Consider the following 24,508-nt stretch of genomic DNA (forward strand, 5'->3'; position numbering starts at 1 on the left):
ACTAGTCAAATGTTCCAGTGCTGCCTGTGTCCTGCGCACAGATTTCAAAATACTTCCACACAAATGACATGAGAGCGAATGAATGATTACAGAAAACAACAGAAAACTGATATTTATAACATTACTATTTTACATTTAATATAAAAACTTAATTCAAGTTATTTCTAATGTATATGTTTTATAATGATAAATCTGACCCAATTATTTTATTATTATAAATGAAGACTCTTATTTAAACCTGATACTCATTAATGATACCCTGTGCTCTTCTTTTATAGGATACACCTGAACCCCCCCCCCCCCCCCCACTCACTGAAGGCCATTTACCTGTGAATCAGTCATCAGCCAAAAGACACTCGAGGTAGGAAATGGAGATAAGGAAAGTACACAGCAAAAACTGAATTAACCTTCACCGTTATATTAACAAAACAAGCACCCTCTGATACTCCTGTGAACTCGAGGGAACTTGGAATATAAGAGCCACAGAAGAGAGAGTAATTCTTGTTGCTGACAGCTGGCAACACTGGAAGGACGGCTGAGGAACTTCATAAGAGGGTGAGAGGGTGATCACAGAGTGAGAGAGACGGGGACTGACACAGAGCCAGAGTGCAGGAGGAGGCGGCGGAGGAGGAGTGGGAAAGGACGATCGCCATGGCGACGGACCCGGGAGAGCCCACTGCCACAGAGGAATCCTCTGGAGAGAAACCTGATGGAAAGAGGGAGGAGGAGAGTGACCAGGGGAACAGGGCTGCCCATGAGAGAGAGAGGATTCACAGCACTCCATCTGACTTCCCCTCCTCACAGACCCAGGAAAGGAGAGCTTGGGGCGCAGGAGGAGGAGGTGGTGGAGTGGAGGATGGTAAAGAAACAGAGGTGCTGGCCAGACCTCTGACCTTCTTCATGCCCTCTTCCCCAGCTGCCCACGAACCGTGTCGGAAACGGGAGAACAAACGTTTTTTCCGGAAGAGCGTGGAGATATGCGAAGAGGACGATGAGGTGGAAGAAACCATCAGCGGCCATCATAGTGCCCCTCACCTCGAGTTTTGTGCCTCTGACTCTGTTTTTACCAGCGGAGCCCAGCAGTTACCCGCCAGTGCCTCGGCTGCCTTGAGTGAGGATGGCACTCATGGCATGCAGGATCCTGATAAGACCGGCCTTACGACACCCGCTCTGAAGGGGAAGGAGAGAGATAGAGAACAGGAAGAAGAGGCCGAGATGAAGGCTGTCGCCACTTCACCCAGTGGCCGCTTTTTAAAATTTGACATCGAGCTTGGCAGGGGAGCATTCAAAACTGTTTACAAAGGCTTGGACACAGAAACCTGGGTGGAAGTTGCCTGGTGTGAACTGCAGGTGAGACTTCTTTTCTAGGGCTGGGCTATATCTAACGATATGATCATGCACATCTAGTCAGTAAATCTGGTTCTGTGATTAACGCTAAACTGCCATCACCTGCTTTCAAATGGAGTGGCATTTAATAGACAGAGCCGTAGATCACTGACAAGCTACGCAGTATCGCGTTTATTATCGCCTTTGATTAATACGCAGTATGAACGCGATATTGTGTAGCTTGTCAGTGATCTACGGCTCTGTATATTAAATGCCGCTCCAATTATAAGCAGGTGATGGCAATTTAGCGGTAATCTCGGAACCAAATTTACTGACTAGATGTGCATTATCATATTGTTAGATATATCGCCCAGCCCTATTCTTTACCCACAAATTAGTTACGATTACCGTATAAATACAATTAATGCACTTGAGTTGCAAAGGTTTTGACATTTCATTGCTATAAGGTGGGCCAATAGTGGAAATTAGTGTTGGTCGCCTTTCCTGCACAGGAATTCGAGTTGTATCATGTTTTTCAGTCTAAGTGCTTTAGCTCTGCAGGTCTGAATTAAGATGCTGTTACTCAGGAGTTTTCCGAGCTTGTTGGTGAAATCTTAGCCTCTTGTGTTTCTCTTCAGGCTGTTACAGTTGAGTGCAGTGAGAACAGTAGAAAAAAAGAGCTTCAAAGTCAGAGCTCAATAGCTTTATAGATTACACAGAGACTATCCGTGGGAGAGGAGGGTCAAGCCTACTCACGGCGCAGTGAACTGGACAAACAACAAGACTCAAAGAGGCTCTCTTGTTGTGAAATGGAATCTTTTTGCCTTTGCCACTATGCTGAACCTATTGTTTCCCACTGTGCATTGTATTTTCCAGGAAAAGTTGTCACTAAATAATTGGTTTTGCGACAGGAACCCGACTGATTCATAATGCTGCTGTAAACAAGCAGTATGTTGATGTCGGCTGTGGCACTGCATTGACCACATATCACAACAAGACTGTATAACATACAATAGCTTAGCCAGTATGCCATCAAAAATATTTTGGTGCTACGTGTCCTTCTAAATCCTCTCATGAAGCAAAGTCTTTCAGCTCATGCAAAGCAGCCAGCTGAGAGTAAAGCCTGTTGCATTTCACTGCTAAAGTGGCAATCAGTACAATAATTAACAAGTAAGGTCCATTTAAGGAGATTAATGCCAGTTATGTAAGAGGTTTAGAGAATCAGATTATTGATTAAAAGGTTGAAGTGGCATGTAAATCATGAGTCTGATCAAGAGAGATTATTCAGAGAATAATCATTTATGTGGTTCCACCTTATTCAAATTTCTCAGTGGATGTAGGCTATTATTACGAATTCATCCTCAAAACCTCTTCAGTGTGCCAAAAGAAGTACTTTTAATAGAAGTACTAGTAATAAATAAGTGGCCATGTGGGGGTCACCAGGCCCAATTTTGAAAACCCCTTCACTGATCATTTTATACAGCTAAATGTGCCATAGTTCAGACCAACCATACAATTTATAATCCTAAAAAACATTATTAAATCCAGCTGTCCAGCAATACTCTGTGGTGATTGTTGTTTTCAGGCCAGTTATATTGACCTACATCATTGTCTTTTTGTTCATCATGGATAGACTGTGATTCGTTCTTCATAATAGCACATTTGTTGCCAGTAGCAGGCTGGAGGCAGAACAAAAACAGAGAATGACAACACGCCAGTGTACTTTTATGGTGATTCTACTAATATGTGCACAAACAGTGCTGGGCTAATAGAGGTGAATTAGATTGAATTCTGCTGAATTTAAAAATGGAAGAAAGATATTGAAAAGATGTTATTAACACTCTAAACAAACAACAAGCAGAAGGTAATGCAGTGGAATACAGATCTGTGGTACGCTGACAGTAAAAGAGGAACAATGACGAAAGGCAAAACAGTGACTGAATGAGCAATCTGATGTTTGTTCTCAGTTTTCTCTCTTTATCATGTGTGGTTTGTTTTGTTGCTTTGTGTTGAAAGGTTGGAAGTCATGTGTTTGGAGCTAATCCCACACACACTCAGAGGCCAATTCACTAAACCGTTACACCACTTTAGTTTACAATATTTCAGCATGTGTTTGTTTATCTAATATAATGCTAAAACAGTGCTGACAACATGTGCATATAAACACAGTTCATTATTTTGAACCACCCAACTAGGGCTGAATGATTATGACAAAAATCATAATTGTTGATTTGTGATTATTAACGAGCTAAAAACACTAACTGAAAAACTTTTATTGCTTTTCTATGGTATTAAGCCTCATATATCAACTACACATTGGATTGGTTTCTTCTTTAAATAAATAAAAAACAGTTAAAATATGCATGTTATTATAATATTATACTAAAATCAAATTAAAACAATGGAAAAACCTTTCAGATAACCTTAGAAAGTAAAAAAACATGCATGCAGAAAAACATACTGTGGGTGGACTTTGATTAATTAATTGCTGCTTTGAATGATTACTTAATTGTGGCCCCTGTAATTGTAATCATGATTAGAAATTCAATTAATTGTGCAGCCCCACACCCAACCTTCCTCAACGTTCTTCTCCTTATGTCAGCAGGTGAGCCAGCTGGGTACTTGTAATGAAGTTAACATGAAAGACAATGGCCTGAGCACAGATACATTGATTGTAATATTCACTTTAATCCTTAGGGTATGAACTGTGTGATCTCTTGACTGAGTTTGAGCAGACAAATCCATGGTTTAGGAGAGCTTCTCACAAGCCTTCGGGACCCCAAAAGTCCATGCCGCTGCTTAGAGAGAAATGTGATACAGAAATAAGCCTTCCTTCTCCCAAGCTAGAGTCGTGATGTGAGCTGTTTGACACAATGTGGTTATTGGCGTTTCTTAAAAACCTTGGATAAGAGACAGTCTGGAACAGAATGAGATGCTGTGGTTTGCTAAGAAACTGAATGTTTGGTAAGAGACTGTATGTGAGATGATGGTGCTGTTTTTCTTGGTTGTAATGAGTACAATTATTTTGTGATTAATTTCCAGTTGCTCATTACCATCCAAATAAGGGGATTTGAAGTTAAATGTCAAGTTTTTCCAGTAGTACATTGTTTTCATGTTTAACAGTGTCAGTGTGTTTCTCTTTGAGTCCATTGTGCAGTTCATTTCTTATGTACTTTGTTCAAATGCTAAGTGCTTGGTGTCCACTTTAGTTCCTCATTAACATAATTCCAAGCATTTTTGTATACTGCAGGGTACAGTGAGGAACCAATTTGTCTATGATGTGTTTTATGCTGATTTAAATTTGTGCAAGGTAGAGTTATCTAGCTACCAGCTACAAGTGTTTGTCATTCACATTTATTTATTTATTGCTGTCTATGGCTATAACTGTCAATTTATAACCTATTTTTGTTTTGTTAATATGGAAAACTTTATTTTTTCATTTAATAAAAATCTTTTGCTTTCATTTTTATAAAAAAAAACTACATATAAAATATATTGTTAAAATCAATTTGCAAAAAAAAAAGAAGAGAAGTGGAGAAGTACAAATCTGAACAAGACTGAAATATTGTAAAATAATGTAAAATTTGTATGACAATTAATCATAAGCCAAAAAATTGCAAAATAGTGACTGCCGCATTGTCAAAAAAAATTCAGGTAAGAAATGTGTACAATAAAATTAAAAGTGCTGAAGCAGTGTGTAAGAGGGACTGGGTGATACATGAGCCAAATAGAGGATTAACATGGCATCAATCCCAGAGAGAAGCTGAGTGGTTAAAGCTAACCACACACACACACACACACACACACACAAGCTGATCTAATGCACTTACAAGGATTCATGAGAACATGAGGCTCTGTTATTCCGTTAAACTTTCATTTGAGTAGAATTTCGCACATTTTTCTAAGCTTCAATTATAATTACAGATGACTCTTAAGATGAAAAGTAAAATCGAGCAATATCACATGAAAAACAGTGTTGTTATTCTGAATATCAGGGGCCTCGTGGCTCAGGTAGCCTTGCAGATATTCAGTACAACAGCAGGATTACCTCTCACTGCTCGGAGCTTTCTGTTATTGCTCTGGGTTTTCCATTTCTCACTCTCCAGTGAGAGAAATCCGACTCTTAGCAATCCTGGAGTGAAAAAAAAACATGCATCTTTGTCTTTCATAAAACCAGTTCCTCGCTGCAGGCAAAATCACACAAATCCACTTTAATTACAGTTAACAGTACGAAACAGATGATTTGCAGTTATCTCTCCTTTAATGAGCAAAATTACTTCCTGGGTATTCATTCATACTATTAATTCTCATGAAACAATCCTTAATAGCCTGCGTAATAATCAGATTTATATACTGAGCTATCAATTATAACTCCAGGCCTATTTGAATCACACAACATGACTCTGTCGGAATTGGTTTCGACATTTTTATAGATTTTTCCACACAAGAATGCCATCAAAACATCCTTTTCTTTCACACTCATGATTATGGTGCATGACGTTTAGAAGAACTATAAAAACAATGCTGTGGAGCAATGACTGAGACAGTCATAAGAAATGTTCCCTCATCACGTGTCTGCGAGGAAGAAATAATATGCCACACACAGGACAGATGCAAAAATTAAATTCAAAGTAATTGCAGTGCTTGGGCAAACCGCTATAGGTGTTGGTTTGTGTCGCTGTACAACCAGTGCGGTTTACAGGTTCCATAGAAAGAGAAAAAATGTGCACCAAATACTTTAATGGTTACACATGAAATAGTTCAACATGAGAGCAAATGCAATGACGTGAAATAAAATGGGATGTTTTAAAGAGGAGTGGCTTGATTAAGTGGTGGAAATAGCGGATGATGGGCACAGAACAGTAACAAAACTCATAATGTAATGTTTGAGCAGGGGCTGGGCCTTATTTTGAATAACCTGTTCATGTCAGCTGAGGTCAGGTCTGGATTGCTGTCACTTTTGTTTCTGATTTTGAGATTATTCCTTATTCTAAAATTAATTTAACTAGTTTAGAAGAACATCTCTCGATGCACGTTAATTAATAATAAAGGACAGCGTAGGTTATTTCGGAACAGTGCTATTCTGCATGACCTCACTGAGTCCAGACAGATTTGTTCTGGGTGCCAGTGAAAGCAGTAGTGATGGTTAAAAGGCATGTTGTTCTGTCATTTCGGTGACAATTTTGTTCTCTATATGGCCTGGATCCAGATAAAAGAAGTCAAGTGCATAACCCTGTAATGTGAATTTGGCTATTTATTTGCAACTAAATAAGCCAAGCAGAGCTGGCTAGACCAGTATCCTTCCACAGCCTCCAGGCTGAAGATGTTTCTGTCTGGCCAACATGTCCTTTAATGACACCTTCCCTTTAAAAGTATTAGAAGCATGAGCTAAAAATTGTTAGCCTATATCATCAGTGAAGGAGAAAGTGTGGATTGTTGTTTACTGCATTATCACTTGTATATGCAACTTATCTGATGTTTATTTGATTACTATGTCATCAAGGTCTCCTCTGCTGCATTGAAAAGCCCTATTAAAACCTCATCCCACACACTTAAATACAGTACACGTTTGTTTGAGGATCATAGTGGGGATGCACAATATCATCGTAAAAAAAAAAATAGGAGCAGGTTTATTACTGACTGATTGGTTAAAGTTGTCAAGTCACTAGACAGATTTATTATTAAAATATTATTATATTATTTATATTATTATTATTATTATTAAATTACAATAAAAAAACATGCATTGTTGAATCATTCACAGTATAAGATCAATAACATTTTAAAAATAGGATGTATTTCCATTCAATGTCAACTTTCAAAATTCTACTAATTTAATAACAAAAGTAATCTAGCAATGTCGTTATGCCTAAATTAACTTGTAACATTTAAACTGCCTGTTTTTAATTTCTCCTTTTTTGTCTAACTAACTTAAAGTTTGATATTTAATAAGGTTAAGGTTGCATCTCAAGGGACTTTTTGATGTATGTAAATAATTATATTTTCTATCCCTTTTGCCGATTTACATTTTCATTAAGACATTATTTATTATGTTTATTGAGCCATTGTCATTATGGGGACCATTTGATGGTCCCAGTGGTGTGATTTCAGTGTGTACTATCTAGTGGGCACATTTGTCCAAGACAGTGGGTCCACATACACTGGAAGGGAAGGGTACTAACACTTGAAAGAGTGGGGAAAAGATGTTCACGTTTCAGTTTTTCCCTCTGTTCTGTTTCATATGAAGCTCTTGGTGAATATTTCCTAAACATGTTATTTAATTTGTCTTTCTTAATTTATTTCACTGTGTAAGTGCAAACGCAACTCAGATTTATTATTATAACGCTCTATACTGGCACATGAACTATATTGTTGTGTGCCTTTGTTATGCATGTGTGTGTGGTGGCTGGGGGGTATGCATACAGTGTTGGAGGGGTGTTCTCTCTGTCTGTGTGATTGAGTATACAGGGTGATCCAGGGAGTTAATTACAGTGGGTGCCTGTCAGACCTGAACAAAAAGCCTGCACAGACAGCACAACTCACGCAGAAACACAACTGGCTGATTGCAAGCAGCCCAAACCAGACCAGTCTGCCCCAGTTCTGTTCCTGCCACAACAAAACACCATCATTTTAGCCAGAAGGTTGGCAGAAATGTCCATAATGAAGATGCAGAAGAGAAAGCTTTTAAGCAGTACTGAACTGTAATGTCTCTCCCAGACTAAACACATTTAACTCAGAATAATGTACTGTGAGAGCTGCAGAACTTTTCACCCAGTTGTGGTCAAATTTGGTGTTAGACATTCAGTTACATAATGTGGCTGTGAGTAAAAGAGAGACTGAGGCAATGGCTCAGTGTAAAGATTTTCATTCTGATGGCAGAGCTGAACCCCCTGTTAAACACAGAGACCAATCCTGTCTGTGCAAAAGGTCAGTATCCTTAATGTTTAGTACGATCACGTTCTGTACAGTGGGTGATCAGGCTAGGGTTTGACCAGTGAGTTTTTAAAGGTGCACTCAATAATGAGTAGTAATTTAGAAAATATGTTAATTAATTTACAGTCCCATGAGATGAAGTCATATCTGTAATGTAATAAAAGCTGTATTTTGCATGGAGCAAATCACCTCATTTGGGGCCAACAAGTTAAGGTCACATGAACACCCAACCTTGCTTAATGACTCCCTATCTGCAGCTTTTAATCATTTAAAGATTAAAATGAGTCAATCAACAATTTTTAGTCATCATCAAACATCAGTCTGTTCAGTTAGTTCTGAAATATGTGCTTCTTTACAAGTAATACTTTTCTGTTCTGTTCTGCCAGTTGATCATATTAGTTATTACAGGATTGCGCAGTCAAACTACATCTAAATGTTTCTTCTCATGTGTTTTCACTAGCACACACATCTACATGAAGACAGGCATGTGTCTTACAATATTATGTTGTTTTGCCATGCCACTGTATTACAGAGAATGTGTTAGTAATATGAGCTGATCGTCCACCCTCCCTTGCCAGTTCATTGCAGTTAAACCCAAAAAGCATATCGACTAGCGCAATAATAAAAAGATGTTGGTCGTGATTGCTTTACACATCCATAGGGATCAGAGAATTTGTTTAGTTTAGTGAATGTGGAAGGCACAGCTAAATTCAATTTAAAAGCCATGATGTACGTAGTGTGTACTAATGCATTCTTATGTTTCATCAGCACATGCGGGAGCTCAGCAAGCATTCATGTGTAGTGTTTTTATGGGACATTTTCTGGCTGAACAGGTGACAGGTCCTGAAGTGTTTCTTTTTGTGGAAAAGGTCAGGGTGTCTTGAGCTTTACACTCCTTACACTCTGAGCTACTGCAGCCTCACCTGACAACTGAACAAACACACTACCAAACTGAGCAGACGCAACTTTAACATGGAAACTCAACTTGAATAATGTTTAAAGTGTGGTTGATAGGTTGCTCGACCGGTTTTTCTCATTTCAATGTGTGCCGTCGTTTGTGACTAATAAGCCATAGATACTGAACCGCTTTTAGCGACCCAAACTCATTACCAAGATTTAGTGCAGATTATGATTATGAACATAAAATGTTTACATTCTGGTGACTTTTGACATCTCATTAAATAGTTTGCTATAGCGCAGTGGTCAGTGATTTTGCAGTCTGGAAGGTTTGGGTTCAATTCCTAAAATTGTTATTCCATAAAAGTGACATTTTAGACGGACAGTAGTTTGTAAACACAGAATGTCCATTTGGTTTTACATGACATGACTAATCACTCACTTTCTTAATTCTCCTCTCAATTGCTGACCCAGGTTGCTGAACATAATGCTTTAAAAGCCAGGACAAGACACTGTCATGAAGAGGCCAAAGGACTTATGAAACTCAGACAGACAAGAGGCGCCCTTACAAGACAGTCTTAGACACTAACTCAGCATTCAGAGTTCACCAGCAGGGCTGCACGTGGATGCTCAGACAAACACTAGCACACATGCACAGATGCACTCATTTTAGATTTCAGCCACAAAATACAGAGCGCAACTTTTGTTTTAATGCACCATAAAACAGGAAACATGGGGTGATGCTTTTAGTGATGAGTGGGTTTGTTTGTAGCTGTTATGAACTTTGTTGATTGCTTTTATGTTTCTGAGTAGTTGTTGAACCAATCTGCTTTTTTCAGTGAGACATTATTAAACTTCAAACATTTAGTCCCCCCAATTTAATATATTTTATTACAACCTTGACTTGGTCTTCACAAACTATGTGTACATGCAAGAGGCGGGGGTAAAATCCACTCACTGATGCATCGTGATGCTTTCCTAAATGATTCCGGATTGATCCTCAAATTCATCAAAATTTATATAAATGATTAATAATTCTGGTTATTGAAAATGCTTATAAAGGGCAAAACATTACAGATAAGTGCCTTGCTGTGTGCAGCACTTCTAATATGGCATAGAAGGCATATCTGCAGGGGCATTTATAGCATGAAAAGTATGCACTGGACTGTACTGTGAAATTTATAACATGAGAAGTATGTACTGTAGAAACAAGCACACACAGGAGCCTACAACACACAGAATCTGCACAGAAAATCCTCTCCAGATTACCTCTTATTCTGTTTTTATGGGCTGATCAAAGCAGACATACTTTAGCAGTTTATGTGGAGCCTTTATAGAATTAGCAAGAGACGCCTTTACGCTGTTGCTGAAGAATTGAGTTGAGCTGATTTATGATAGTATTGGAATCAAATTATGATTTGTTGAATTTAAATTGAATTGAATGTTTTTTTTTAAAGTCTAAAGTGAAGCTAAGAGTACTGCATTTTTATTGGTAGCTAAAATCTTTAAAACTCTAATATAATAATAATAATAATAATAATAATAAAATGCAGAAGCTGATGTACAAATTTTTAAAAATTGTTTTTGAAAGCAGTCTCTTATGCTCACCAAACCTGCATTTCTTTGATCATTAAAACAGTAGCAATGTGAAATATTATTTTAATTTTAATAACCGCATTGTGTGCAGCCATTACTCCAGTCTTCAGTGTCACATGATCTTTCAGCTGTAAATCATTCTAATATGATGATTTAATGTTAAAGAAACATTTCTTATTACTTTCAATGTTGAAATCACTTGTGCTGCTTAATATTTTTGCGTAAACATGTTTTTTTCAGAATTACTTTATACAAATAAAGTAAAAAAACCCTTTAAAAACCTAACATAAATCTTTTGACTGTCACTTTTGACATCTATGCTGAGTAAAAGTATTAATTTCTTTCAAACAAGGAATCTTACTATCTCCAGACTTTTGAATGGTAATGTATGTGAAGAATTTTGTGAATGGTGTTTGGATTATGCAGTGCTTTCGTCAGAGTTTTGCGGGCAGATTGATCATGGGTCTACACGTCACTGGCAAAGAAAGGAGGAAAAGAAAACAAGAGGCCTCAGCTTCCACAGAATACTTCCTCAAAGCAACACCCAGTTAGCTGATGGCTTAAAAGAGAAGGGGGAGCAGAGAGAGGATGACATGATTTACAGATGGAAGTTTAACAAGAGAGAAACCTCATTACATGGCAAATCGGATTTTACGCCACAAAACAGCCTCCAGAAATTAGCCCTGTTTGTTGATGCATAGACAGCAGGCCAGTGTTTACAGAAATTAAAGTCAAATTATGTCTATAAATCTCATGCGGTGAGTTTGCAGAAGTGTGAAAGTTTATACTTTTATTTGTCTGTTTTTTTTACACTGCTTACATAACTCATGTTTTGGATTTTGAGCCAGATATTTTTGATTATTTTGTCACGCAGACAAACTCTTAAAGCCTAAGGGTCAAGGAATATCAATACTTTTATATTCAGCTACATGTACCGAATGACCCATGAGAACCTAATGTAGAGTATTACAGTTAGACCGATTATTTTTAAATCTGTGTATGTGTGTGTGTTTGTATATATATATATATATTATTTTTATTGAAATCAGAATTCAGAGAGATGTTCTGTCATCCCACAGATTAAAGATTGCAGGCCATTTTTGGGACATCTGTTCAGTGAAGAAAATAAACAGTGGCTTGTCTTAAAGGGATAGTTCATCCAAATATGAAAATTGTCATGATTTATTTCCCCCTCATGAAATTTATAAACACGAATTATTATATTTAAAATAAAAATCATCTTGGTGTTTATTTGTCCATACAATGTAAGTCAGAGGGCTCTAGTGTTGTGTTAAACCCCAGTGAATATCATTTTATGGACATAAAAATTCGTCAAAGTATCTTCTTTTGTGCTCTACAGAGCTGTGCCATTTTAAAATGATAAGAGGGTGAGTAAATGATGACAACTACATTTTAGCCAAACTGTTCCTTTAAAAACAAATGCATTATATTAGATGCCTTTGATGCATTAATATTGTTTTATTAGTACTGTGGGGTTGTTCAGGGTGAGCATAGTTAATAATCAGTGTTGCATGGCAGGACAAGTGTGTGTGTGTGTGTGTGGTGTTCGCCAGTGGAGTGATTGAGTGTGTGTGCTTTTTCCCCACTGTGTGCCAGAGAAGGGATTTAATCAACATCCGCCACACTGGGGCAATCTGGTCATAGTGGCCGCTGTGGTTGAAATGGGATTTTTAGGCTAATGCTGGGTGTTGCCTCCCTGTCACGCATCTCCTTTTTGCCAGCGCCACCTGGTGGCCTTTGATCGCTAGTGCACTGTCTCTGAGTCTGCTCTGAATGCATGGGCCCATGCTGAACCAAGCGTTTTGCTGTGATCAGCCATTGCTGTAGACCTCCAAATATCTCTCCCTCAACCCCACCTGCCACTGTGCTGTATTGAAACCACCAAAGATGGCAGATTTGCTGATGAACGACATAACGTAGTGAGTTTGGAAGGGTTACATTCTTGCAGTAAAACTGAATGAATACAAAGCTTTGAACATTCCTCTCTCGCAGCACATTTTTTAAAGGGGAACTCATTTTCTCTCAGCAGCAAGTGGCTGGAAGTGTGCCTTGCTGTCATGGTATGCTGACATTCATAATTAATGAGGCAATGCAATATAATTTATGAGTACTTTGCTGTGAATTTAAATCACATTTATATAAAATCACAGACTAGTTAGTAATATTTATGACTTGGTCATTAACATGATTAATAGGATAGTCGAGAGCTTTTGGATGTGAAAATAATTCTATCATTCATAGAGAGGATGTTGAAGCAAGACCTGTTCTATTTCCTATGACAATTTTGCTTAAAAGTATAATTATTATACTTCTAAATGTCTGCATATTTCATTTTCGCTCTCCATCCCAGTCAGTGTTTTTTTTTTTCAGATCTTAAGCTTTTTTTGTGAATTAAAAATTTAGACATGTCAGAGTTAAACAGTCTTAAGGACATTTTAAAGCTTTACGGGATATACAGTCGTGGCCAAAAGTTTTGAGAATTACATTAATATTGGAAATTGGAAAAGTTGCTGCTTAAGTTTTTATAATAGCAATTTGCATATACTCCAGAATGTTATGAAGAGTGATCAGATGAATTGCATAGTCCTTCTTTGTCATGAAAATGAACTTAATCCCAAAAAAACCTTTTCACTGCATTTCATTGCTGTCATTAAAGGACCTGCTGAGATCATTTCAGTAATCATCTTGTTAACTCAGGTGAGAATGTTGACGAGCACAAGGCTGGAGATCATTATGTCAGGCTGATCGGGTTAGAATGGCAGACTTGACATGTTAAAAGGAGGGTGATGCTTGAAATCATTGTTCTTCCATTGTTAACCATGGTGACCTGCAAAGAAACGCGTGCAGCCATCATTGTGTTGCATAAAAATGGCTTCACAAGCAAGGATATTGTGGCTACTAAGATTGCACCTAAATCAACAATTTATAGGATCATCAAGAACTTCAAGGAAAGAGGTTCAATTCTTGTAAAGAAGGCTTCAGGGCGTCCAAGAAAGTCCAGCAAGCGCCAGGATCGTCTCCTAAAGAGGATTCAGCTGCGGGATCGGAGTGCCACCAGTGCAGAGCTTGCTCAGGAATGGCAGCAGGTTTTTGGAAGATGGCCTGGTGTCAAGAAGGGCAGCAAAGAAGCCACTTCTCTCCAAAAAAAACATTAGGGACAGATTGATCTTCTGCTGAAAGTATAGTGAATGGACTGCTGAGGACTGGGGCAAAGTCATATTCTCAGATGAAGCCCCTTTCCGATTGTTTGGGGCATCTGGAAAAAGGCTTGTCCGGAGAAGAAAAGGTGAGCCCTACCATCAGTCCTGTGTCATGCCAACAGTAAAGCATCCTGACACCATTCATGTGTGGGGTTGCTTCTCATCCAAGGGAGTGGGCTCACTCACAATTCTGCCCAAAAACACAGCAATGAATAAAGAATGGTACCAAAACACCCTCCAACAGCAACTTCTTCCAACAATCCAACAACAGTTTGGTGAAGAACAATGCATTTTCCAGCACGATGGAGCACCGTGCCATAAGGCAAAAGTGATAACTAAGTGGCTCGGGGACCAGAATGTTGAAATTTTGGGTCCATGGCCTGGAAACTCCCCAGATCTTAATCTCATTGAGAACTTGTGGTCAATCCTCCAGAGGCGGGTGGACAAACAAAAACCCACTAATTCTGACAAACTCCAAGAAGTGATTATGAAAGAATGGGTTGCTATCAGTCAGGATTTGGCCCAGAAGTTGATTGAGAGCATGCCCAGTCGAATTGCAGAGGTCCTGAAAAAGGAAATTTGTAGATTCACACTGAAGGCATCAAAACTATGAATTAACACATGTGGAATTATATACATAAAAAAGTGTGAAACAACTGAAAATATGTCATATTGTAGGTTCTTCAAAGTAGCCACCTTTTGCTTTGATTACTGCTTTGCACACTCTCTCACATTCTCTTGATGAGTTTCAAGAGGTAGTCACCTGAAATGGTCTTCCAACAGTCTTGAAGGAGTTCCTCGAGAGATGCTTAGCACTTGTTGGCCCTTTTGCCTTCACTCTGCGGTCCAGCTCACCCCAAACCATCTCGATTGGGTTCAGGTCCGGTGACTGTTGAGGCCAGGTCATCTGGCGCAGCACCCTATCACTCTCCTTCTTTGTCAAATAGCCCTTACACAGCCTGGAGGTGTGTTTGGGGTCATTGTCCTGTTGAAAAATAAATAATGGTCCAACTAAACGCAAACCGGATGGAATAGCATGCCGCTGCAAGATGCTGTGGTAGCCATGCTGGTTCAGTATGGCTTCAATTTTGAATAAATCCCCAACAGTGTCACCAGCAAAGCACCCCCACAGCATCACACCTCATCCTCCATGCTTCACGGTGGGAACCAGGCATGTAGAGTCCATCCGTTCACCTTTTCTGCGTCGCACAAAGACACGGTGGTTGGAACCAAAGATCTCAAATTTGGACTCATCAGACCAAAGCACAGATTTCCACTGGTCTAATGTCCATTCCTTGTGTTCTTTAGCCCAAACAAGTCTCTTCTGCGTGTTGCCTTTCTTTAGCAGTGGTTTCCTAGCAGATATTCTACCATGAAAGCCTGATTCACACAGTCTCCTCTTAACAGTTGTTCTAGAGATGTGTCTGCTGCTAGAACTCCGTGTGCCATTGACCTGGTCTCTAATCTGAGCTGCTGTTAACCTGCGATTTCTGAGGCTGGTGACTCGGATGAACTTATCCTCCACAGCAGAGGTGACTCTTGGTCTTCCTTTCCTGGGGCGGTCCGCACGTGAGCCAGTTTCTTTGTAGCGCTTGATGGTTTTTGTGACTGCACTTGGGGACACTATCAAAGTTTTCCCAATATTTCAGACTGACTGACCTTCATTTCTTAAAGTAATGATGGCCACTCATTTTCCTGTACTTAGCTGCTTTTTTCTTGCCATAATACAAATTCTAACAGTCTATTCAGTAGGACTATCAGCTGTGTATCCACCTGACTTCTTTACAACACAACTGATGGTCCCAACTCCATTTATAAGGCAAGAAATCACACTTATTAAACCTGACAGAGCACACCTGTGAAGTGAAAACCATTTCAGGTGACTACCTCTTGAAGCTCATCAAGAGAATGCCAAGAGTGTACAAAGCAGTAATCACAGCAAAAGGTGGCTACTTTGAAGAACCTACAATATGACATATTTTCAGTTGTTTCACACTTTTTTGTTATGTATATAATTCCACATGTGTTAATTCATAGTTTTGATGCCTTCAGTGTGAATCTACAATTTTCATAGTCATGAAAATAAAGAAAACTCTTTGAATGAGAAGGTGTGTCCAAACTTTTGGTCTGTACTGTATATACACTTCAGTATTTAATGTTTTGTGTTTGTTTTTGTCAGGATCGAAAGCTGACCAAAGCGGAGCAGCAGCGTTTTAAAGAGGAGGCTGAAATGCTGAAAGGTCTACAGCATCCCAATATTGTGCGTTTCTATGACTCCTGGGAGTCTGTTCTTAGAGGCAAGAAGTGCATCGTCCTGGTGACTGAGCTCATGACCTCAGGAACGCTCAAAACGTGTGTATTATTACGTTTTAGACTTTATTTAATGTTTTTCATAGTTTTTTTTAAATATTTAAATAAATAATACACCTATATAAATATGTAGCAATATTTGTTTGAAAAATTGCAATAGATTGGTACAATAGCTGTAAGTGATTAATGTGTTGCATTAGCCATAGCCATATCAGTTTTTGATTAAATCTGTCTTAATATGTGGGCGACTTAAAATATTTTTTGCAGCTATATGATGCAAAATGTTACTGTCTTAGTTTTTGGCCCATTCAGGCTGTTGCTGTTAAGATTCATACATTTTATCATCATGAGGTAAGGGTGAAAACGTCTTCCTGAGGAAAATGCGACTGCTTTTCTCTGCTTTAGGTACCTTAAGCGCTTTAAAGTGATGAAGCCCAAAGTTCTACGCAGCTGGTGCAGGCAAATCCTAAAGGGTCTACAGTTCCTACACACCCGCACGCCACCCATTGTGCACCGTGATCTCAAGTGTGACAATATCTTCATCACAGGCCCGACGGGTTCAGTAAAGATTGGTGACCTAGGCCTTGCCACCCTCATGCGGACATCGTTTGCCAAAAGTGTTATAGGTCTGTAACTTTCATTCAGTTTCATGTGTGTAGTAAAAGATGTTCTTGAATATGTGATTGACCTCAAAACTCTTTATAGCCTTCTGGTTAAATGCTTGTCCTGAATGGTGTCTGTCAAGGATCCAAGAAAAGGATCTTTTTTGGCTCTCTTAACTAGTATTGCCACATTGGAGAACGCTAAAAGACACTGCTCACTGTTCCACATTATTGACAGCAATATATATATATATATATATATATATATATATATATATATATATATATATATTTGCTGAGAGGAAAGTTAGCATGGCAGATTTCAAATTAGTTCAAACATAAAAAGGAAGCAGAACATCTATCTATAATACTGTTCTCTTTAATAAGGTAAACCTGAAAGCTCGTAGCAGCAGCATACTTGGAAATTATATAATTATTGCAAGTCTTACTAATGTAGAGGATTCTGCAAAAGATGATAAAGATAGCAAAAATGGCAAACAGGTGTCAAAAGAGACGTCAAATGAATGTTGCATTGATTTCTCAGGTACACCAGAGTTCATGGCCCCAGAGATGTACGAGGAGCACTATGACGAGTCAGTGGATGTCTATGCCTTTGGCATGTGCATGCTAGAAATGGCTACCTCAGAGTACCCATATTCAGAATGCCAAAATGCTGCACAGATCTACCGCAAAGTCACTAGTGTAAGTTTTTTTATGAATATCAATTTGTAGATTATTTTTGGGTGAATTCACTAAATTATGTTGAGCATTTATTCTGACACTTGCTGTAATCCAGTGTACTTTTAGCATTTTAAAGAACCAGTTCAGATCCCAAGATTACAGTGATCTTACAGTGCTGTACACGCCAAGTAAAGTATTGCATATTGCGGTAGTCTACAATTTGACACTCAAAACCAGCCTGTACTTTTGGGAAATGACCCATGCAAATTGTTTAGCAAAGATGTTTAGGCATATGCAAATAAATGTACCTTTCAATTAGTTTTAATGAATTCACCCTTTTTATCTTTTATTATTACTTATTAAATACATAATTTTTGTATGTACTTTAAATCAGTATGGACATGACATCCAGGTGTTTTGTGAATCATGGCGGGGATTAACACTATTTTCTCTCTGTGCAGGGTATCAAGCCTGCCAGTTTTGACAAAGTAAATGACCCTGAGGTAAAAGAAATCATTGAGTGCTGTATTCGCCAAAACCAATTAGAGCGGTAAGCACATAAACAATGGGAGTTCTTCTGTAAGTGAAGTGAGAATGCTTTAGAGTCATCTAAATTCTTTCTTTTCACCCTCAGGCTCTCTGTGAAAGACCTTCTTAATCATGCCTTCTTTGCGGAGGACACCGGTGTGCGTGTGGAGCTTGCTGAAGAAGATACAGGCTGCATAGACTGCCTCGCCCTGCGCATCTGGGTAGAAGACCCAAAAAAACTCAAAGGCAAGCACAAGGACAACGAGGCCATCGAGTTCAGCTACGACTTGGAGAATGATAGTGCTGAAGAGGTTGCACTAGAGATGGTGAGAAACGTATAAGAAGATAAGAAGTGTCTATTATAAATCTATAAATTATTTTTTTTAAAGGAACAGTTCACCCAAAAATGTAATTACTGTAGCACTAACCTGTTTATAAAACTATTTCTCTTTATTAAAAATTCTTTATCAAGTCATACAGGTTTGGAATAACATGAGGGCGAGTAAATAATGATAGATTTTTCATTTATGGGTGAACTATCCCTTTTAGACATAATTTCTGTTCTCCCTTCTATTCATCTTTCATCTTTTTTACTCATGCTGCAATTCTATTGCCTCTTTATAGGTGAAGTCTGGTTTTTTCCATGAAAGTGATGCTAAAGTGGTGGGGAAGTCCATCAGAGACAGGGTGACTCTAATTAAGAAGTCCCGTGAAAGGCGGCAACAGCAGCTCCTCCAGCAGCAGCAACAACAACAACAACAGCAAAGTCTGGATGAGCGCCGTGACTCCTCGGTCCTAACCTCCTCCTTTTCTTATGTCCAGCCTTCTGGCACCAACTCCTCACAGGTCACAGGAGCTGCTGCAGCTGCTGGGGGTCAGGGAGAAGCAGAGGAGCTGCCGGAAGTGGACCAACATGTCCAACAACAAGGCACTGCATTGGGCCTCACAGGTGCACAATTCAATATGAATCACAATTTATGAATATGATCTAACAGGCAATTTTAGCTAATATTCTATGTAATGTTGATTTGGCATTCTGCTTTTCCATATTCAGAGGGTGAGAGTCTTCCTGTTGTCAGCGGCCAAAGCCAAGCTTTTTCTGTACCCGAGACAGGGAACCAATGTGCTCATGCTCAAACCAGCTACCCCACTGGCACATCTGTAAGTACTTTTATTTCAGAAAACGGTTTCATACTTTGTTCATGAACTTTTTATCTATACATCCCCAGCTGCTGAGACACCACCATTCTTGCTCATTTGAAACCTTTGATGTTCAGTACAAAAAAAATAAATAATTTTTGTGTGACTGTACACTTTGGTCAGATAAGAATTGTTTCTTTATTTAGGGAGTGAAAGGAGCAGGGGTTATGTCTCACCCCCAGCTGCTCCCTATTGGTCAGAGCGGAGGGGTTCCAAATGTGCCTGTTGGCCAAAATGGAGGGGTATCTGGGATTTCCATGGGCCAAAGTGGTGGTGGGGCTCCTAATATTCCAGTGGCACAGACTTTCATTCAGCCAGTCACTGTGGCATCACAGGTCCCATTAAGTGTGCCTCAACAATATTCCCAGGTGAATGTCTCCCTTGTGTCGAGCTATACTTTGTGTTTTTTCTCTTCTCTTGGTCCACTCTTGCACTGGACATGACAACTGATATCTAAAACAAATCAATCCAGGGAGACTTGATACACTCAGTGCCAAATCTTATTTAAGTGGAATATGCTGAGGGACTGCTAGAGTATTTCATCCCTCATATTTTGGGACTTTTGTCAGTTGCAGTAACCATTTATTGTCAGTAAACATATGTAGACAAGGCACTCTATTACTGAAATACTGAATTGAATTTCCACTCATGAATCTCTCTGTGCAGTCTGTGACTTTGATTTAGGTCATGTGCTGAGTTACATGATGTTCATTGACCTATATTGTAATGTTAGGTCCAGAGAACATATTTTTTGTTGAATTTCACTGCAAAATTTTGTTCATTTATAAGCTTAACCATATGAGCTGGTAATTGCTGTAAAACCAAGCAAAATTTTATTTAAATGCTGTATTCAATCCTTGAATTATAATTATATTGTAGTACCGGTTGTTGTCATAAAAATGTATGGTTATAGATAGTAAGACATTTGTCAAAAGATACAATAAGTATACAGAGGAGTTCCAGTATTTAAGGGAAAGCTACAGTGTTTACAGAATGGAAGTAAACATTCAGACATGTCTGAATTAAGGCCTATTCACATTAGGAGTAACACAACAAATCAAAACAAATAATTGACTGCATAAAGTACAATTTGGGGTTTTCAAACTATCAGAAAAGTTGGCATATCTAAACAAAACTAAAGTGGTCATTCAAAAAAATAAATTTATATATATATATACTTTTTTATTTTATTTTTTAAGAGCTAAATTGTATTCCGTGTGAATAGGTCTTTAGGGTAAAGCTTTAGTGGTGGACTGGGCTGACATGAACACCATATTTAATGGCCTTCATTTTTGGAATACAGCTACCTCTTAGTCAAAAAAAAACAGCAGCATTGATCGTAGGCTCAACACAGTGTAGAAATAACCTAATCACTCCACATGCTGAATCTTGTTTCATATCTTTAGCTTTCCATAATGTCTTGTTTCCTTTGGATGATTAATGATCTGCACTAATGCTTACTCTTGCTCTCTCTTTTTGTCTCTCCCACCACTACTTGCTTCTCCACACCATGCTCTGGCCTATCCAACCTTCCCAAATAATATCCCAATATGTTTTTCCCACCAGCCCCTTCCACCATACTCAACAGATGTTACATCCTCGCAAATGTTACAATCCAGACCCACTGACGCCTCCACCCCCCATAGTTCTGTTGTACAGTCACAGTCATACATCCCCCCAGCATCATCCCAGACACCCATGACTGTCCACACATCCTCCATCCCAGCTGGAGAACCTATAGCATCAGCAGGCAACATCATACCACCTATGCAGACCCAAACTATTATTGCTCCTGTGCAACCCACTGATTTTTTGCCCCAGCAAACTACAGTTCAGACGCAACAGCAGGTGATGTCAGAATTGCCCGGAACGGTGCAACTGAACATTCAGCACCAGACAGTATTGTTGCCACAGCAAACAGATCATGTTCAACAAATGGCGGTTTTGTTACAACAGCCACAGCACGTAGAACAACCCCAGGTGGTTCTGCAGGAACAGCCAACACATTCCAGTGCATCTCAGCAGCCATATATCCCATTGCCACAGCAGAAACAGCAAACAATGACCAACCCACAGCAAAGTGATCTACAACAGCAGGTGTACATACAGCAACCTGCAAGCAAACCCCAACAGAAAGTTGTGATACAGCAGCAAGTTCAGCAGCATCAGGCATCAGTACAACAACCCCCAGTGGAACAATATCAACATCAGACACATCAGGCACAGCAAGTTTATATGCAACAAATGGCTGAATCACAAGAGCAGAACATGGTAAAGACCTTTGTACAACAGCCGCCTGTACTTCAAACAATCCAGCAGCCATTGCAATTGATGGAGCAACAACAACAGCAACTTCTGATTAGGCAACAAATGGAGCAGCAACAGAAGGCTGTTTTGCAAATTCAAATGGAGAAACAAAATCAACAGCAAGTTTATATTCAGTCACCACAGCAGCAAAAAGTTGAACAGAAACAAATTCTTCTGCAGCAACAACAAAACTTGGCAGTACAACAACAGATTGAGCAACAGCAGCAAGCTTTACAGCAACAAAAGCAAATTGAACAGCAACAAAAGGCAATTTTACAGCAACAGGTGGAACAGCAAATACAACAGCAACAGGCTTTGTTTCAACAGCAGCAACTGGAGCAACAGCAAGCATTATTGCAACAGCAGCAGCATGAACAGCAACAGGCTCTTCTGCAGCAACAACAATTGGAACAGAAAGCTTTGCTACAACAACAGCAGCAACTCCAGTTAAAGCAGCAACAAGCTATTTTACATCAGCAACAATTAGAACAGCAACAGCAGGCTTTGTTTAAACAGCAGCAACAACAACAGTTGGAGCAACAGCAAGCTCTTTTACAACATCAGCAGCAACAAGCACTCATTCAGCAGCAGCAACAGTTAGAGCAAAAAGTACTGCTACAGCTGCAACAGCAGCAACAAATTGAACAGCAACAAACCATATTACACCAGCAACAGCCGCAACTACAGAAGCCGATAGATCAACAATTGCAACAGCAGATGTTTGAACATCAGACAGAGCAGCAACAACAGACATTGCTACAACAAAGAGAGTCACAGATGCATCAACATCTTCTGATGCAACAACATCAGATCGAATTACAGCGACAACAAGCCGAAAAACAACTGCAACAAGTTTTATTGCAGCAACAACATTTGGACCAACATGGTACTCTGGCAGATCACATCGGACAACAGCTAGCAACCCTAGGGAAAGCACAGCCTGCGGAGACAGTCCAGCAGATTAGCCAAATGCAGCACTCTCAACAAATGATGCCCCCACAACCTCAGCCCCATCTTGCTCAACAACAAACTGAACAGCAACATGTCATTATTCAGCAGCAACAAGCTGTCGTCCCACAGGCATCGCACAGACCATCTCTGGTAGAGTTACATGTTCCAACCCTGGTTCAAGCAGTACCAAAAATGGTTAGCGCTCAAATACCTAGTCAATTACCAGCCCCAGTACTCATCCAGCAACAGGTACCACCACAGATGTCAGCTCAACCTTCAGCACAAGTTCCGATCCAAAATCAAGGGGAGCCTGCGATTTATGGTCAGATACCCTTGAAGGCTCAAAGTCATCCTGCACCACAGTCAATGGGAGGCCATATTCAAGCAGGCCAGCTGCAAGTTCCACAACCTACCCAACAAATCACATCTCCAACAAAGGTTTCTACACCACAACCCATTCATTCTTTTGTCCCGACTCCAACACAAATGGTCTCACAAGGGCAAACCCTTCCATCCCAATCTCAGTTTGTTCCACCTCAAGCTGCAGCTTCTCTTCAGTGCCAAGTTGAAGTAGGGTCAACTAATCCTGCACCTCTTGTGCATGCTACAGTGCCGGCTGCTTCTACACTTCTACCAACACAATATGTTCAAGCACCTGTTGCTTCTCAAACCAGCCAGTCTGTTCAGCTAGACCTCACACAATCTGTGAAACAACAACAGCCGCCTCTGCACCAATATCAGCAAGCAGTACTGTCTCCTGTGTCACTTGCACCTACCATCAACCCAATGGCCACCTTATCAACACAATGCTATTTACAACAGACAAACCAATCTCAAATGCAGGCCCAGGCTCCCCCAGTTATCCAAGCTCAGCAACAACCAGTCAGTGTGGCCTCAATGCAGCCCATGTCTCCAGTGCAACCTCAGGCTACCCAACAGTATGAGCCGCAGCTGCCTCAAGCCCACCATGTGCAGCAACAGCAACCCCTCCAGCATCAGCATCACGCCCAACCTGTGCATCATCCTCTGCCACTGAATGCTGTCCTACCACAAGATCTCCACCAACAACCTAGTCAGCCACAACCTGTAATCCAACATATGCTCCCGATTCACATTGCACTCAGTCAGGTACCTCAGACAAAGGCTAGAACAGTACCTCTGTACAGTCAGGTAGTCTCGGGTCCACCACCCTCCCCACAGAACCAGCAGAAACCAGCCATTCCTGCTCAAACACACACGCAGATTAGCATGCAGTCCCACATAGAGGCTACTGGGAGTTTCGAGCAGCCTCCTACCTTTATGCCATCACAGATCCCCCCAAGTCCATCTCATGCTTCCCTACAGCCCTCTGCCACACTCCAAGCCCTACAACCAGCTGTCCCAGTTTCAGAAATTCCTGTCACAGTGGAGGCACAGCTAACTCAGACAAGGCCTGCTGACATGATCCCTGCTTCCCCTCCTGCTGTCAGTGCTTCACAGTCCAATGACTGTAATGGATCTGTGTTGCCCACCACCTCGCTGGCAGAAAGTGACACTGCATTGCTGGGCATTGCTCAGGTACAAAAGCACATTAAAATCAGTTTCAGATATACAGTGTTGCACGATAGCAGTGAACATTTTTGACCAGTGAATATGGCAATATATAAAAGTGACCCATTTAGGTGCAGGTGAGGATTCTGCAGAACATGTTAATAAGGGTAGTAGGCATACAAACATTGATCTCTTTTAACTCTATTAACCTGAGATGCAAGACCCACAACTTTAACACTTCTTAACACCTGCAAAACCAAAGTTTAATTAGCAAAAATCAGACTTACAATTTAATCTTAAGTTTTGTTTTTTTTTCCACATACTCTGCCATTTTATTCTTATGTATTTTTTTATGTAATTTTATTATTTGTATAACTTATTACATATTTGAAATTTTCTCTTTTGTTTTTCTTTTTGTTTTTCTGT

The 24,508-nt window shown here is 39.8% G+C and overlaps 1 protein-coding gene across 1 annotated transcript in view; it reads left to right on the top strand.

Moving 5' to 3' along the window:
* Positions 1 to 296: 296 nt before the first annotated feature.
* The window catches only part of LOC132129568 (serine/threonine-protein kinase WNK3-like), a 37,760-nt gene continuing 13,548 nt past the window's right edge, over positions 297 to 24,508 (top strand). The window contains exons 1-10 of the mRNA XM_059541193.1: positions 297 to 1,350; positions 16,153 to 16,325; positions 16,689 to 16,909; positions 17,430 to 17,587; positions 18,028 to 18,116; positions 18,201 to 18,420; positions 18,719 to 19,043; positions 19,149 to 19,255; positions 19,441 to 19,662; positions 20,861 to 24,109. Of these exons, the coding sequence (XP_059397176.1) occupies positions 652 to 1,350; positions 16,153 to 16,325; positions 16,689 to 16,909; positions 17,430 to 17,587; positions 18,028 to 18,116; positions 18,201 to 18,420; positions 18,719 to 19,043; positions 19,149 to 19,255; positions 19,441 to 19,662; positions 20,861 to 24,109 (5,463 nt within the window). The 5' untranslated portion in view covers positions 297 to 651. The remainder of the gene's footprint in view (positions 1,351 to 16,152; positions 16,326 to 16,688; positions 16,910 to 17,429; positions 17,588 to 18,027; positions 18,117 to 18,200; positions 18,421 to 18,718; positions 19,044 to 19,148; positions 19,256 to 19,440; positions 19,663 to 20,860; positions 24,110 to 24,508) is intronic.

This window comes from Carassius carassius, chromosome 46 (assembly GCF_963082965.1).
Source record: "Carassius carassius chromosome 46, fCarCar2.1, whole genome shotgun sequence".
NCBI lineage: Eukaryota > Metazoa > Chordata > Actinopteri > Cypriniformes > Cyprinidae > Carassius > Carassius carassius.